This window comes from Hevea brasiliensis, chromosome 14 (genome assembly GCF_030052815.1).
Source record: "Hevea brasiliensis isolate MT/VB/25A 57/8 chromosome 14, ASM3005281v1, whole genome shotgun sequence".
NCBI lineage: Eukaryota > Viridiplantae > Streptophyta > Magnoliopsida > Malpighiales > Euphorbiaceae > Hevea > Hevea brasiliensis.
Genome location: NC_079506.1, coordinates 16,211,267 through 16,223,498, shown reverse-complemented (window position 1 = coordinate 16,223,498; position 12,232 = coordinate 16,211,267). Strand labels below are relative to the sequence as shown.

At 32.2% G+C, this 12,232-nt stretch overlaps 3 protein-coding genes across 3 annotated transcripts in view; all 3 read right to left on the bottom strand.

Annotated features, from left to right (window-relative positions):
* Positions 1–12,232, bottom strand: part of LOC110631969 (purine permease 3-like) — a 92,300-nt gene that overhangs the window by 33,462 nt on the left and 46,606 nt on the right. The window lies entirely within an intron of this gene.
* On the bottom strand, positions 1,048–4,392 carry LOC110672906 (purine permease 3). Its single transcript, XM_021835830.2, has 4 exons — positions 3,513–4,392; positions 2,819–2,938; positions 1,897–2,695; positions 1,048–1,537 (listed from the first exon to the last, which is right to left on the bottom strand). Exons 3-4 carry the CDS (start codon positions 2,638–2,640, stop codon positions 1,223–1,225), a joined length of 1,059 nt encoding a protein of 352 aa, XP_021691522.1. The 5' UTR covers positions 2,641–2,695; positions 2,819–2,938; positions 3,513–4,392; the 3' UTR covers positions 1,048–1,222.
* Positions 8,616–11,036, bottom strand: LOC131172625 (2-oxoglutarate-dependent dioxygenase 19-like). The gene is made up of 4 exons (XM_058133932.1): positions 10,745–11,036; positions 10,410–10,645; positions 9,482–9,809; positions 8,616–9,057 (listed from the first exon to the last, which is right to left on the bottom strand). The coding sequence occupies exons 1-4, from the start codon at positions 11,018–11,020 to the stop codon at positions 8,812–8,814; spliced, it is 1,086 nt and encodes a 361-aa protein (XP_057989915.1). The 5' UTR covers positions 11,021–11,036; the 3' UTR covers positions 8,616–8,811.

The following is a 12,232-nucleotide window of genomic DNA, read 5'->3' as shown; positions in this document are numbered from 1 at the left end:
AAGAATAGTTGTTTTTATCTTATATGGTCTTTATCATCTCTGTTGGGTTACATGAAGGTTTTATAATGAATAAAACTTGTGCTAAACCAGGTTTTTGTATTCCGTTCTCATATGTGTGTAATGGTTTAAGTTGTAATACCTTCATTAAACTAGCTTTCACAATGTCAGCTGTGGCCAAAACAATGTCCAGAGCAGTCAAGTTATCGTCATTAGTAGCATTCTTGTCACAAAGGGGATGCTTTATTAGAGTTTAACAGTTAAGCCCAAGAGCAGCAAGCAGGAGGAGAGGTGTGTTTCCTTCATTATCTTTCTGATTTATGAGATTGGACATGAATGGATTTTGAAGAAGAGCAAGCAATGCTTTAAAACTATAGCATGAAGGGGTTGTTCACAAGGTGCTCAAGCATGGTGTTTTCTTGAGATGTGAGCCAACTGAGCATATGTATCTCTCTTATATGAAAATGCTAGATTACCATTATGTTCCTGGAGAGAATCCAGTCTTTCTGAATGACAAGATGTCAAAGATTGATAAAGATGCGGTGGTAAGATTCATTGTTATTGGAACAAAGTGGCTTGATTCAGAAAGGGAGTTTCAGGCATTGGTTAGTTTGGAGGGCGATTATCTTGGACCAGTGTCCTAGAGGCCTGCGTTGTACTTTCCTGGAGATACATGTAAATCTTTGTAACTTCTACAGTTGAACTTAGCTTAAGTGGAGGCATGTTTGCTATTCTTTTTGGAGCAATGAATTTTCCTGGATACCTTAGCTCCCAGTCGTAAACTGTAGTGATCTGATTTTATGTATGTTTAGAAATTTCTGTACTGACTTCTGTTTGCTGATGTTGAAAAATCATACAATTCAATAGCGGATGGGAATTCTTCAGCTCTTAATGTTCTTGTATACCAATATTTTGTTACAGATATCAACTTGTTACAGTTTGTTTGGCAAGAACAAAACCCTGGAAACATTTAAAACGCTACATGTAGTTAATCCCAACAACAACAAAAACGAAAGCAATATTGAGCATACAAAAAATAGCAAAACACGGTAAAGAAGCAACTCTCTTATTTCAAGTGAGCTTATCATGCAGTTAAAAACTTCAGTTGGACAGAACTTTTAAATCAGGCATGGTCACATGATAACAATTGTCTCTCAATCTGAAACTTGGTAACAAACATATACAAGCACTTATTACATATATCCAACATATGATCGAACTTCTCCTAATTTTGAAGCCTGATTCTAAGTTTCTTGTTTTGCTGGAGTTCACCATGGAAGTAAGAAATGAAGCCCCAGAGAGACAAAACAAGAGAAATCCCCTTCTCCACTCGGAATTTTTCATGGTAGAACAACACAGCTAATGTCTCTGTCACAGGCAGCAGAGTAGCAATTATAATACCAGAGAGCAACGAGGAATGACAGAAAACGACACCAACTGCTCCCATGAAGAAGAATTGCCAAAATACTGCAGTAAACACCATCACCACATAATATTTTGCTCTCCCAAGCTCGAAGTCTCTTGCCTCTCCTGGAATTGTCTGCATCAAGCCATGCCAGTTATAATATCCATTTTAGATTTCATTCTTAATTGTCATTCAACATTATCATAATGCTAAGGTAAGCAACCATTTGATATGTATTAGAAGTCCCAAGTTCAGATAAATAGGAAGTGGTAACACTCCCTCAATTTTAGCCGCTTAAGAGTTCATATCCCTTTCTATGATGTAGCATTGAAATTTAATTAGAGGATAAGTACTGTTTATCGAAATAAGTACTGTTTATCAAAGGAAATTACCATTGAGGACATGTTCTTGAATATATATGTAAGCTTGTGTGTGTGTGTGTGTGTGTGTGAGAGAGAGAGAGAGAGAGAGAGAGAGAGAGAGAGAGAGGAAACCGCAAAATCCTTGTGCAGAAGCATCCCAATGGTGCAGAATGCAGTAGCGAAGAAAGACAAAACCATCTGCATCTCCATAACTAGAGTGTAAGTGATGGTCTGCTTTGCTTTCTTATATGTCAACTCGATCAAGGGTAGCACAAACCCATAAAGCGCTGAAGCTCCAAGTGTCATAAAAAAACCCATAAAGTACTGTTTGTCGGTTTCATGAGCAGGGCGATCAGAACTAGCATGGAGGACTAGGACAACAGCTCCAATCGACAATAAGAAAATTGCATTAATGGTAAAAGGTGTGAACTTTTGCTTTACCAAAATATAAGCAAATCCAGCAGTAAAGCCCAGTTGGGTAGCTATTATAAGAGCAGAAGTAGTGACGGGTAGAAGAGAAACACCATAGGCAGCAAGAAAATCATCCAAGCCAGTAAGAACACCTATGACAGCACAAGCTAAAAAGAGATGAGGGCTTATATAGAAAAGCTTGGCCCTGGAACCCTTCTTCCTTCGACGATACAAGTATGAAACAAAGAGAGGAAATATGATAAATGGCCAACCAGCTGTCTGAAGAAAGCTTGATATCCAGACACCCTTACCACCTTTCAAGAAGTAGAGACGCTGGATAAGGGGACCTCCACAATTGCCTATCGCTAACATTGCACCGTTCACTATGAGCAGGAATTTCTTTAGGGATTTGCTCATCTTCTCTTCTTCACCTGATACTTGGTTATTACTAATTTCGGTCTCCATCTTTGCAAGCACAGTATCTGCTCACTCTCAAGAAGCACAATTCACAGAATGGATCCTGACAATGATATTGAAAAAGTTCTCTATAACAGGCTTATTTGTACCTATTTAAACATAAATTAAGGAACATGAAGACATCAAAATGCTTGCAGGATATAAAAGTAAGGCTTGCTAAACTTACAATGATTCATATTACATACACTTCTGGAAGCAGGATCTGCAGGGCTTCTGCCGCAGTTAGTCTATGAGTAATTTCCAGGTTTTGGGGGTTTACATGTCCAATCAGTAAACTTCATTTGCACTAGAAAGAGAAATGGATTATTTCAGTCTAATACACAGGGAAGAAGACAGAATTCACAATGGATTATTGCTTTTTAGCACCATATTGATTTTTCCTTTTTTATTCATTTACCATTGATTTGTTCAAATAAGAATTTTCCCACAGTGGTAGTATAATCGTCTTAAAATGCGGAGATGAATATGGTCTTCCTTGGAAAACCCAAGGCGATTTTACAAATTCTTGAATACCAGATAATACAATAAATTTCAAATCTCAAATAATACAAATTATTAGGAATCTTTGGAGATTTGACCCTTGGAAAATCACCTTCTAACAGATCATCACATAAGAACATAAATAAATACATCCCTCTTCAGAATTCAAATGTATGAAGGAAAATTCATTTATCCGCACTTTCAGCCATATGATTAACATTTGATTGATCCAAATTTACTCGACTCAGAACATCACTAGTATTGGTGGCTGAGATTAATAATCAGCAAGGGAGTAGAAAAAAAAAGGACTCACATTCAACAGTTAGGAAACTAAACATTAATGGCATGCAGTTACACAAGAAAAAGAATCATAAAGTTACCTCCTCGAGAATGGAAATTGAATGTTGAACAGAACAAGATTTCCTAGGCTGCCACCACCTCAAAATCAAAGAACCCCAGAAGAATAAGAACAACCCAAAAGGCCATTTTTGAGAGAAGACAGTCCTAGCAAATTATGTGGTAGCTAAAGAGAGTAGCAGCATATGAAAAGCCATGCAAACCACTCGACCCAACTCCTCATCTTGTAGAAAGATAAATACTTTGAAGTGAAAGGCGTGGACATACCACTCGACCCAACTCCTCACCCAAAGAAGAAAGCAGAAAGCAATTTTATCCAAAACAAGAAACAACGTAATACACGACTCAAAAGGCGATACCTTGCAAGGATATATGGAACTTGCAGTTTTTAATACTAGCTTTGGCAGGTGCAAATAGCTGCAGAAGACCCTTCAGCTGGAGGGACACGTATTGCAATGAGCTCAGTGACTGTTTTGTGGCAGTGTAACGTGGACGTCAACCAAAGTGGCCGTGGGCCGTATAATTTTTCTTCTTTTCATGGATCACCACAATTGCCAAGCCCAACAATGTACAATTCAGCACGAGCAGGAGTTTCTTCAGGATTTGTTCATCTTTTCCTCTTACCCAAGCAGGATTATACTGTGCCAAGGGCTCATATTATTAGTCACATCTAATCCTACATTAGCAAGTTAAATTTTCGAATTTGTTTTTCTTTACCAACATGCAGCAAATCATATATTGTTCGAGCCTCTTACCCAGAAGTAGATAACAAAATTAATTAAGCCCTTTTTTTTTTGAGATTATATGAATACTATACCAATAATTGAGATTATTGTGACAATCTGATTTCATTCCCACCTAAATATTTGCACTATTTCAATCAACATACTGTTTTACTGGGCAAAAAAAATTGCATAATCTGTTGCTTAAAAAAAAAAGTGAAAATTCAGCGTTTGGTTAGTAAGAAAATGCAAGATTAAAAAAGAAAGAAAGAAAGTGAAATCCAGTGTTTGGTTATTAAGAAAAGACAAGATTTTCAATCACGCAGAGAAATATATGATGATATGGGTGAAATTTGTCTCGTTAGCAACCGTATTTGATTAATGTAGTATTTAAGCACATCATTTAAACATGCGAGAAAAAAATACACAATATATCAAAAAAAAATTTCATTCCTTTCCATTCCTTAAATTTTCTGAGAAAATAAACAGCAAAACAGAGAAACCAATCTAAAATTGGAACAATATTTAATTGGAAATAAGGTACAACACTTAATAAAGAACAATCTTTTTTCAAAACTCTAGTGTTTTCAAGAGAATCAAAATGTGTACACAAAAGGCGAAAAAAGAACAAGAGGGAAAAAGAGCAATAGAGAAAAGGCGCATTCAAAAATGGGTTTTCCAATTCCAATATCACAGCAGCAGCAAGAAAGTGCAGAAGTTGAAGACATGCATAATCTCCTTGCCATTGTCGATATTGAGAACTGGTTCTTTGACACTTCTTATCTTCTATCAGTGAAGTGTTCCCTAGTTTAATTTGGCGATTGCAAATGAGAAGCAATAATTTTAATTTTGGTTTCATTGTTGATCGGGGTTAGTGTGCTTTTAACTATGGTCAAGCTTATCTGGCTCGTAGCATGTCAGCTTCTCTAGATTCAATTTAAAATTTGGGTAAAATTTTTATATATTTTAAAATTTTAATTGGTTGTGTCAAAAATAAAAAAATTGAATAAAGGCAAAATAAAATATACTACTTATCTAAATAAAAAAAAAGAATGTAAAATTTAAAGAGTATTTAGCTTAATTCATAAAAATTAATTTATAAATATTAATAATTTATAAGTTAATTTAAGTTCATAAATATTTAAAATTTTAAATAATTATGTATTTAATTAAATTACTTATAAGTTACTGATAAATAACAGTAACGTTTAGTAAAAAATAACTTATAAATATATTTATCATTAAAATAAATAAAAAGTCTACTAAATTATTTTCTCAAATGATAAATTACATTAACTCAATATTTTATCATAATATTATTAAAATATATTTAAATCATATTATAATATAATTTAATTTTAAATTAAATAAATAAATTTTTATGGAAAAATATTTTATTAAAATCAATAAAAAGTGATTTTAAATTTATTAAAATTAATGTAAATAATTTATTTAAATTATTTTAGGAAATTTTTTTTTTAAAATGAATATGAGAATAAATACAATAAGAGAATATATGGTGAAATTATAAAATTAAATAAAAATAATATAATAAAATATTGAGTCAAATTACCTTATAATCATCTAGCTTATAAGCGTCAAGATGAAAAGCTCCTATTCCTTATCTTAATTTTTTTTCCTTTTTTTATAAGCACAACTTAAAAGCTCTAAAAATATGTTAAACAAACAAATTAACTTAAGACCAACTTATAAGTTAAACCAAACATCCTTTTAACTCAGTCAATTTGAATAAAAAAAATCTCATGATTTAAGAGCCTATTTGATTTAATTATTGATGCAACTGATAGTGATTAATATTAAGTGATAATGATAACTAATAGTTGATTGTGGCCGATTTATATTAAGTGCTTGCTAAAATTATAGCTTAAACCTCAATTATACCCGTTGTACTTATTAGAAAGTTTAATTTATCATATTTTCAACTTTTATCTAATTTAGCCCAGAAGTTACAATTTAAACTTAATTTAATCCAAAAATACAGAAAATAAAAAAAAAATTGAACTTATTAATTTTTTAGATTAAATCAAGAAATTTAGTTCCAAAATCAAGAAATTGAACTCATTGATTTTGATATCTTTAATTCTTTCTTGTTGTTTCTTAATCAAGGTAACACTAATAGCTTCCTCCTTCCATGATTTAATAAGTTGTCGATATTCATCTAGGGTAACAATGAAACTAAAGAATGATATGGACAATAGGTAGCCAAACGTCAATTTCTCCATACTAGGATTTTCAAGTTGAGTTTTCTCTATTTTAGATTGTTAGGCTACATCATGAGCGTCCATAGTTGCTTAATATTATTGAATAACTATAGTAAAGTTCGTTTTATTGAAGAATTGAGTAAAGAAATTTCATATGTCCTAGGATTTGTTAAGCATGCTTAACATTAATTTTAATTCCAATTTAAGTATGTTATTTTAAGAATGAGCTAAGGAATTGGAGTTATCATTATTATGTTGCTAAGTTTTATTTTAAAGAATAGAATTGGTAGGAATTATAAGGGAAGTGAATGGAAATATTATGAATGGATCAATGTGTAGGAAATGAAAAAAAATAGTGGAGAAAAGTATAGGTATCTTTGTACAAGTTTCAAATGGACATTTTAATTATCTTGTGATTTGTTGTAGCTTATAGAGTGCTTGTTAGAGTCATTGGAAAATTTGGGAACATTTGAATTATACTAAAATATAGGTGGATTCTCTTAGAATTTTTTTTAGAATAAGATTATGCATTTCATATTTCGTATTTCCATCTTAGGATTTAAATTCTTGTCTTGATTCATTTTTATTTTCTTTAACTTTAGAAGAGGATCCAGCTACTGTAGTAGATACTAAGGGTGCTCCAGCAGTTTAGGTGGATTCTCTTAGAATTTTTTTTAGAATGAGATTATGCATTTCATATTTCATATTTCATATTTCCATCCTAGGATTTAAATTCCTATCTTGATTCATTTTTATTTTCTTTAACTTTAGAAGAGGATCCAGCTACTGTAGTAGATACTAAAGGTGCTCCAGCGGTCTAAGCTTCAATATGTCTTCAGTACAGGTGAGTGGATAAATATATAACACTGATATTTTATTAAATACAAATTATTTATATTATTTTTTTATATGAAAGTGGGAACAGAGAATGGTAATTTTATATTTTATTATTGAATAAAATGAGATTTATAATTATAGCTGAATAAATGGCCGAATACACTCAACATATGCACTGAATAGATAACACTTTGATGACGGGTGAATTACTTTCAGCTCAGCTTATATTTATATTGCCTTTGGGACAGCGCTTGATATATACATAGCTTTTGGGGTGTATATCAAGTGGTCGTCCTTTAGGGGTAGCTTTGCATATGTGTATGATCAGTATTTTTATTGCTCTTGAGTTATTGTGGTGTCATTATAGAGCCCAAGATGCCAGCATTACTCTCAGGCTGTCAAAGTTTATTATTGCGCTTGAAATGTCAGCATTATCTACAAGAAGCATATTGCGAGTGTAAGAGGATATTGCAGGCTTTATGATTTTAATATATTTATTTCAAACGATATTATTACAGCATGAATTTTATTTCAGTTTAGCTATATGATTTAGGTTAAATGATATTTATTCAGCTGGTATGTTCTAACATAGCAAAATTGGTACTATTAAGTATCAAAACCCTATATGTTCCTCTTTGTTATTTATTTATCTGCTCACTGAGTAGTTATACTCACCCTCTTAATTTTCAATATTTCATATTCTTTTTGTTGACTCGACCACTAGCAGCCTCTCTTCAGTATTGTCCTCTCTTCCGCTTCACCAACTACAAAGTCTAGTGGAGATTGGGTCAATATATTTCTTTTGCATATTTATTTTGTTTTAGTATACTGTACATCTGTAAAAATAGCTAAAAGCTCTGAATTGTAAATATTTTATTTTAATCCTCACAGAGAGGGTGTATGAATATTAATGTATCTAAATATGTTGATGGGCAAAAATGTCATATTTTACACATCAGATGTATTTTCACAGGTTTCTGAATTTCTTTTAACTATAGATTTAAGGGAAACTCTACTAGTTTTCCCGGTTACATCCGTCTCTATAGGTTAGAGACGGGTGTGACATATATAATTATAAATTTATGTATTATTAAAATAAATATGTAATTACAAACTTATTACATCATATCATTTATTTTATTATTGAAATATTTTAATAAATAATAAATAATCTAAAAATTTTAATTTAATAACTTAAGAAGAACTAAAAAAAATTAAAAAAACAACTTAAAAGATTATGATTCTATAGTATTGAAACTTAAAATTAAAAATATTTAGGTTATTACATTGTACTTAGCACTATTTTATAGTGCAAAAATGGCACAATTGTATTTGAACAGTTCTATTTAGGGATAATACAAAAGACAACTATCAATTATCTTTTAAAAAAGTTTTCTAAATACACTAAATGTCTTAAATGCAAGAGTCACAATATTATAATTGAAATACTCACCCCTTGAATTACACACACACACATATAATTACACTCACATACATACGTATCTATGCAAGTTATTTACAGTATATTTTAATGAAACAGCTTAAATTCGAAGTCTATCCAAGTTGCATTTCCCATCAAGCTTGTTGCTTTGGTGAATTTCCAAGTATTCCTTGTATTTTATGCCAATATATGCTGCTGCCTTCTTTTCAATTTCTAGTAACTCTGGTGCTGGGCTAACTACTGTATCCAGTGATGGTCCATGTGCTATGGCTATGGATATTCTTGTAGCTTTGTTGTTCACCATTGCTCTGTGTAGAACACTTCTGTACTTCCCATTACTCAAAATCTATCAAGAAAAATGAAATTGTTTGAATATAAACAGAGATCCTGATAAAAAGAATTTCAACATTTGATGTTCTAGGATAGGAGGATAAATAAAAGACATCACTAATTGGGCTAGTAGTGATCACTTCCTGTTTCTTAGTGTATGAGGTTCAGAGTTCAGACTCTAACAGCACATTAAGAAAATAAATCACAGTGAATGAGACTTTCTTCCACATTACAGATGTTGGGAAAGGGTGAGTGTTAGTAATAGTAAAATCGCTCTTATGATCAAGAAGTCACGAGTTGAAACCACAGAAGCAGTTTCCTCTACGAAGAAGGTTGTGTGTATTTGACACTTCCCAAATTCAAATAAAAATTGAAGTAATAAAAATAAGTTAGCTCATAAAAGAAAAGAGTGTTATAAGAAAGCATGATGGGAAATGCACCTCAAGATGATCTCCAATGTTAACTAGAATGGAGTTAGGGATGCCATTTATGTTGACCCACTTCCCTTTATGTTGCACTTGAAGGCCACTAATTCCATTATGTATTAGAAAGGTTAAGAGTCCATGATCTGAATGAGGAGGCATGCCCATTGCAAGTTCTGGCTGTGGACAAGGTGGATAGAAGTTTGCTGCAATCACTTGTAGACCTTGTTCCAAGTTCAATGCCTTCTCTATATAATTGGGATCCAATCCCAGGCTCTCTGATATTCCTTTTAGCAGCTCTCTTGTTACTTCTCTAGCTCTTTTGGAGTACTCTAATGAAGTCTCACTGCATTAATAAAGTCAAATAAAAAAAAAATAATTTAGGCCTTTCACTTACTGGTATTGTAATTTAACTTCTCAATTCCCATCTTAACTAGAATATTTTAACCAGAAGAAAACAGAAAGAAGCTATCTAGAATAGAATCCATAAAGAGCATAAATCCAATAAGAAAAAGACAATAGTATTCCTGTTTGTTTGGTATAATGTAACATTCACAAACCAGTCCTGTTATTATCAACAGTTATTATTCCTGATATGCTAATATTTCCTAACAAATGTTAATTCATTTAATGACCTTAATTTTAGCTATAGTCATTAAACTTCAACTATATTAACAGAATCACCTGACTTATTAAAATTAATATTTTTACTGTGAAGTCTCAAGTTGAAGTCCCGCCCGAGTTAAATAATGACAAAAGAATTTGGTTAAATTTTACAAAATTTAATATGCAATATGTAATTCAATTCCTGAAACAGCAATCAATTTGACCAGGAATGTTACTCTACTTGTCTAAATATGCATTTTCTCACAACCAAGATTCATTCTTATCTTCTTCCCTATTACAGCAGACTATATATGGCCCTGAGTTAAAGGCTTCTAATTACCTGAAGCCTGCAGGTTTACTGGGAGAGTGAAACACAGGATGTGAAAGAATCTTGAGAAAATCCTTCCAAAAGAAAACCTTCTCCACTGAAGCATTAAAGCTGGTTCCACACCTTATTGGGTCCGACACATGATTCCCTCTGTACTCTTCCTTCTCCTCTTCAGGGAGATCAAAGAATCCTCCACAACCATCAATCATCGATCTAACCAGGCTTTCTGGGACTCCATGGTTGATCATCTGATGATATTAATTCATCAAAGTTTCAACATAATTAATATGGAAGATTAATCTGAAAAGACACATGTATGTGTTGGTAAAATTGTGAGAAGTTTTTACCAAGAAGAAGCCCCAGTCCTGGCAGGCCTTGCCAAGGTCATGAACGATTTTGGACCTTTGATGAGGAGTACCTGAAGTGAGAAGAGAGTAATCAATGACAGGAAGTGAGACTTGTGTCTCTGAAACTACTTGGTCACGGGGAGCAGGAGTGAAGGCGTACGTGGAGGGGATGGAGGTGAGCCCAGGTGATTCAGCTATTGTTCTAATGGTTGTGATATTTTGTGTTAGAGTAGGAGATGAGTTGGAGGAAACTAGGAAAGAAGCTGTTTCTGCCATAGAGAGAAAGGAAGAGAGGAGACAGTGGATGTGGATTGTCCGGATAAGGAAGGTGTGTTACTAGGAGTGGCTAAGGTTCAAGAATGGTGGGTTACGGTTTCTGAACCATCAGCTTAGGTTTAATGAATCATGAACCTGAATTTAATTGCCATGGGATAATTTGGAAGACAGTTCCTGAACCGTCAGATTTCAGTTCGAGTCTTAGTTTAAAATAGTTTGAAAGGGTAGTTTGAAAAAAGACTGTTCAAGATGGTTTTGAGGATAATTTAGGAGCAGTTTAGGAGTGATTTAAGGGTAATTTAAGGGTAACTTAGATGAAAAGATTAGAAGAAAATTTTATTTATTTAGAATTTAAATTATATTCGTAAAAATATTTTAACTTTTTTTGGAAATCTTTCAATTAAAATAAAATAAGAAAAAAGATAATGAAAATAATTTATTTTTAAGAAAAATTTAATAAGCAAGGACTTGAACTTGATTAAAAACTAGAGATGAAATTAATTTTTTTAAAGAAATTAGAAAAATGTGCATGAACTTAATTTTGTCTATGTATCCCTTTAGGATTAAGAGGAATTAAAATTTTCAGTTCTAGTACTTACCCTTTTTCTAAAAATTATGTGATATAATTGATAATTAAAAAGTGTAAAAGAGAAAAAAAAATTAAAATAGAGGGTATTGGAAATTTTTTTTAGGATATAAAATAATAACAGAGTAATTGAGATGGTATTGAAAATTTCAGTAAGCATATAAAATAGTAAAGTAGGGAAATTGAGAGAATATTAGAAATTAAAAGGAAAGTAGAAAATAATTATGTAGAAATTTGAGAGAAATTAAAAGAGTATAAAGAATTAAAGATAGCGTAGAAAATAATTGTATAGAAAATTAATGATTTATATAAATGAATTAGGAGTTGGATGAGATATTTATTGAATTTTTTTATATTTAAATCATCGATTTGATCCGATTTAGAATCACCAGTTTAATCCGGCTTGAAACAGCCGGTTCACGGTACCTAAAAATATGAACCTGAATCAAACTACAGAAAGACGGTTTCAGTCCAGTTTAAAGTTTGGTTCCGATTTTGATTGGTTTTTGATCCAATTATGATCGAAGCAGCTCCGATTCGATTTCAGATCGAAATCGCACCGTGTCCACCCCTATATGTTAATCATTCACATCGGTTAGTAGCATGGAAAATATACTATTTGCAAA

What these genes read in the sequence shown, in the direction of transcription:
- LOC131172625 (XM_058133932.1), bottom strand. Translation starts at nt 11,020, where the DNA reads ATGGCAGAAACAGCTTCTTTCCTAGTTTCCTCCAACTCATCTCCTACT. An exon ending in AGGACTGGGGCTTCTTCTTG is followed by an intron (nt 10,646 to 10,744) that starts GTAAAAACTTCT and finishes TAATATCATCAG; the next exon opens with ATGATCAACCATGGAGTCCC. An exon ending in AGTAAACCTGCAGGCTTCAG is followed by an intron (nt 9,810 to 10,409) that starts GTAATTAGAAGC and finishes TTATTAATGCAG; the next exon opens with TGAGACTTCATTAGAGTACT.
- LOC110672906 (XM_021835830.2), bottom strand. Translation starts at nt 2,640, where the DNA reads ATGGAGACCGAAATTAGTAATAACCAAGTATCAGGTGAAGAAGAGAAG. An exon ending in TTCTGCACAAGGATTTTGCG is followed by an intron (nt 1,538 to 1,896) that starts GTTTCCTCTCTC and finishes GGCTTGATGCAG; the next exon opens with ACAATTCCAGGAGAGGCAAG.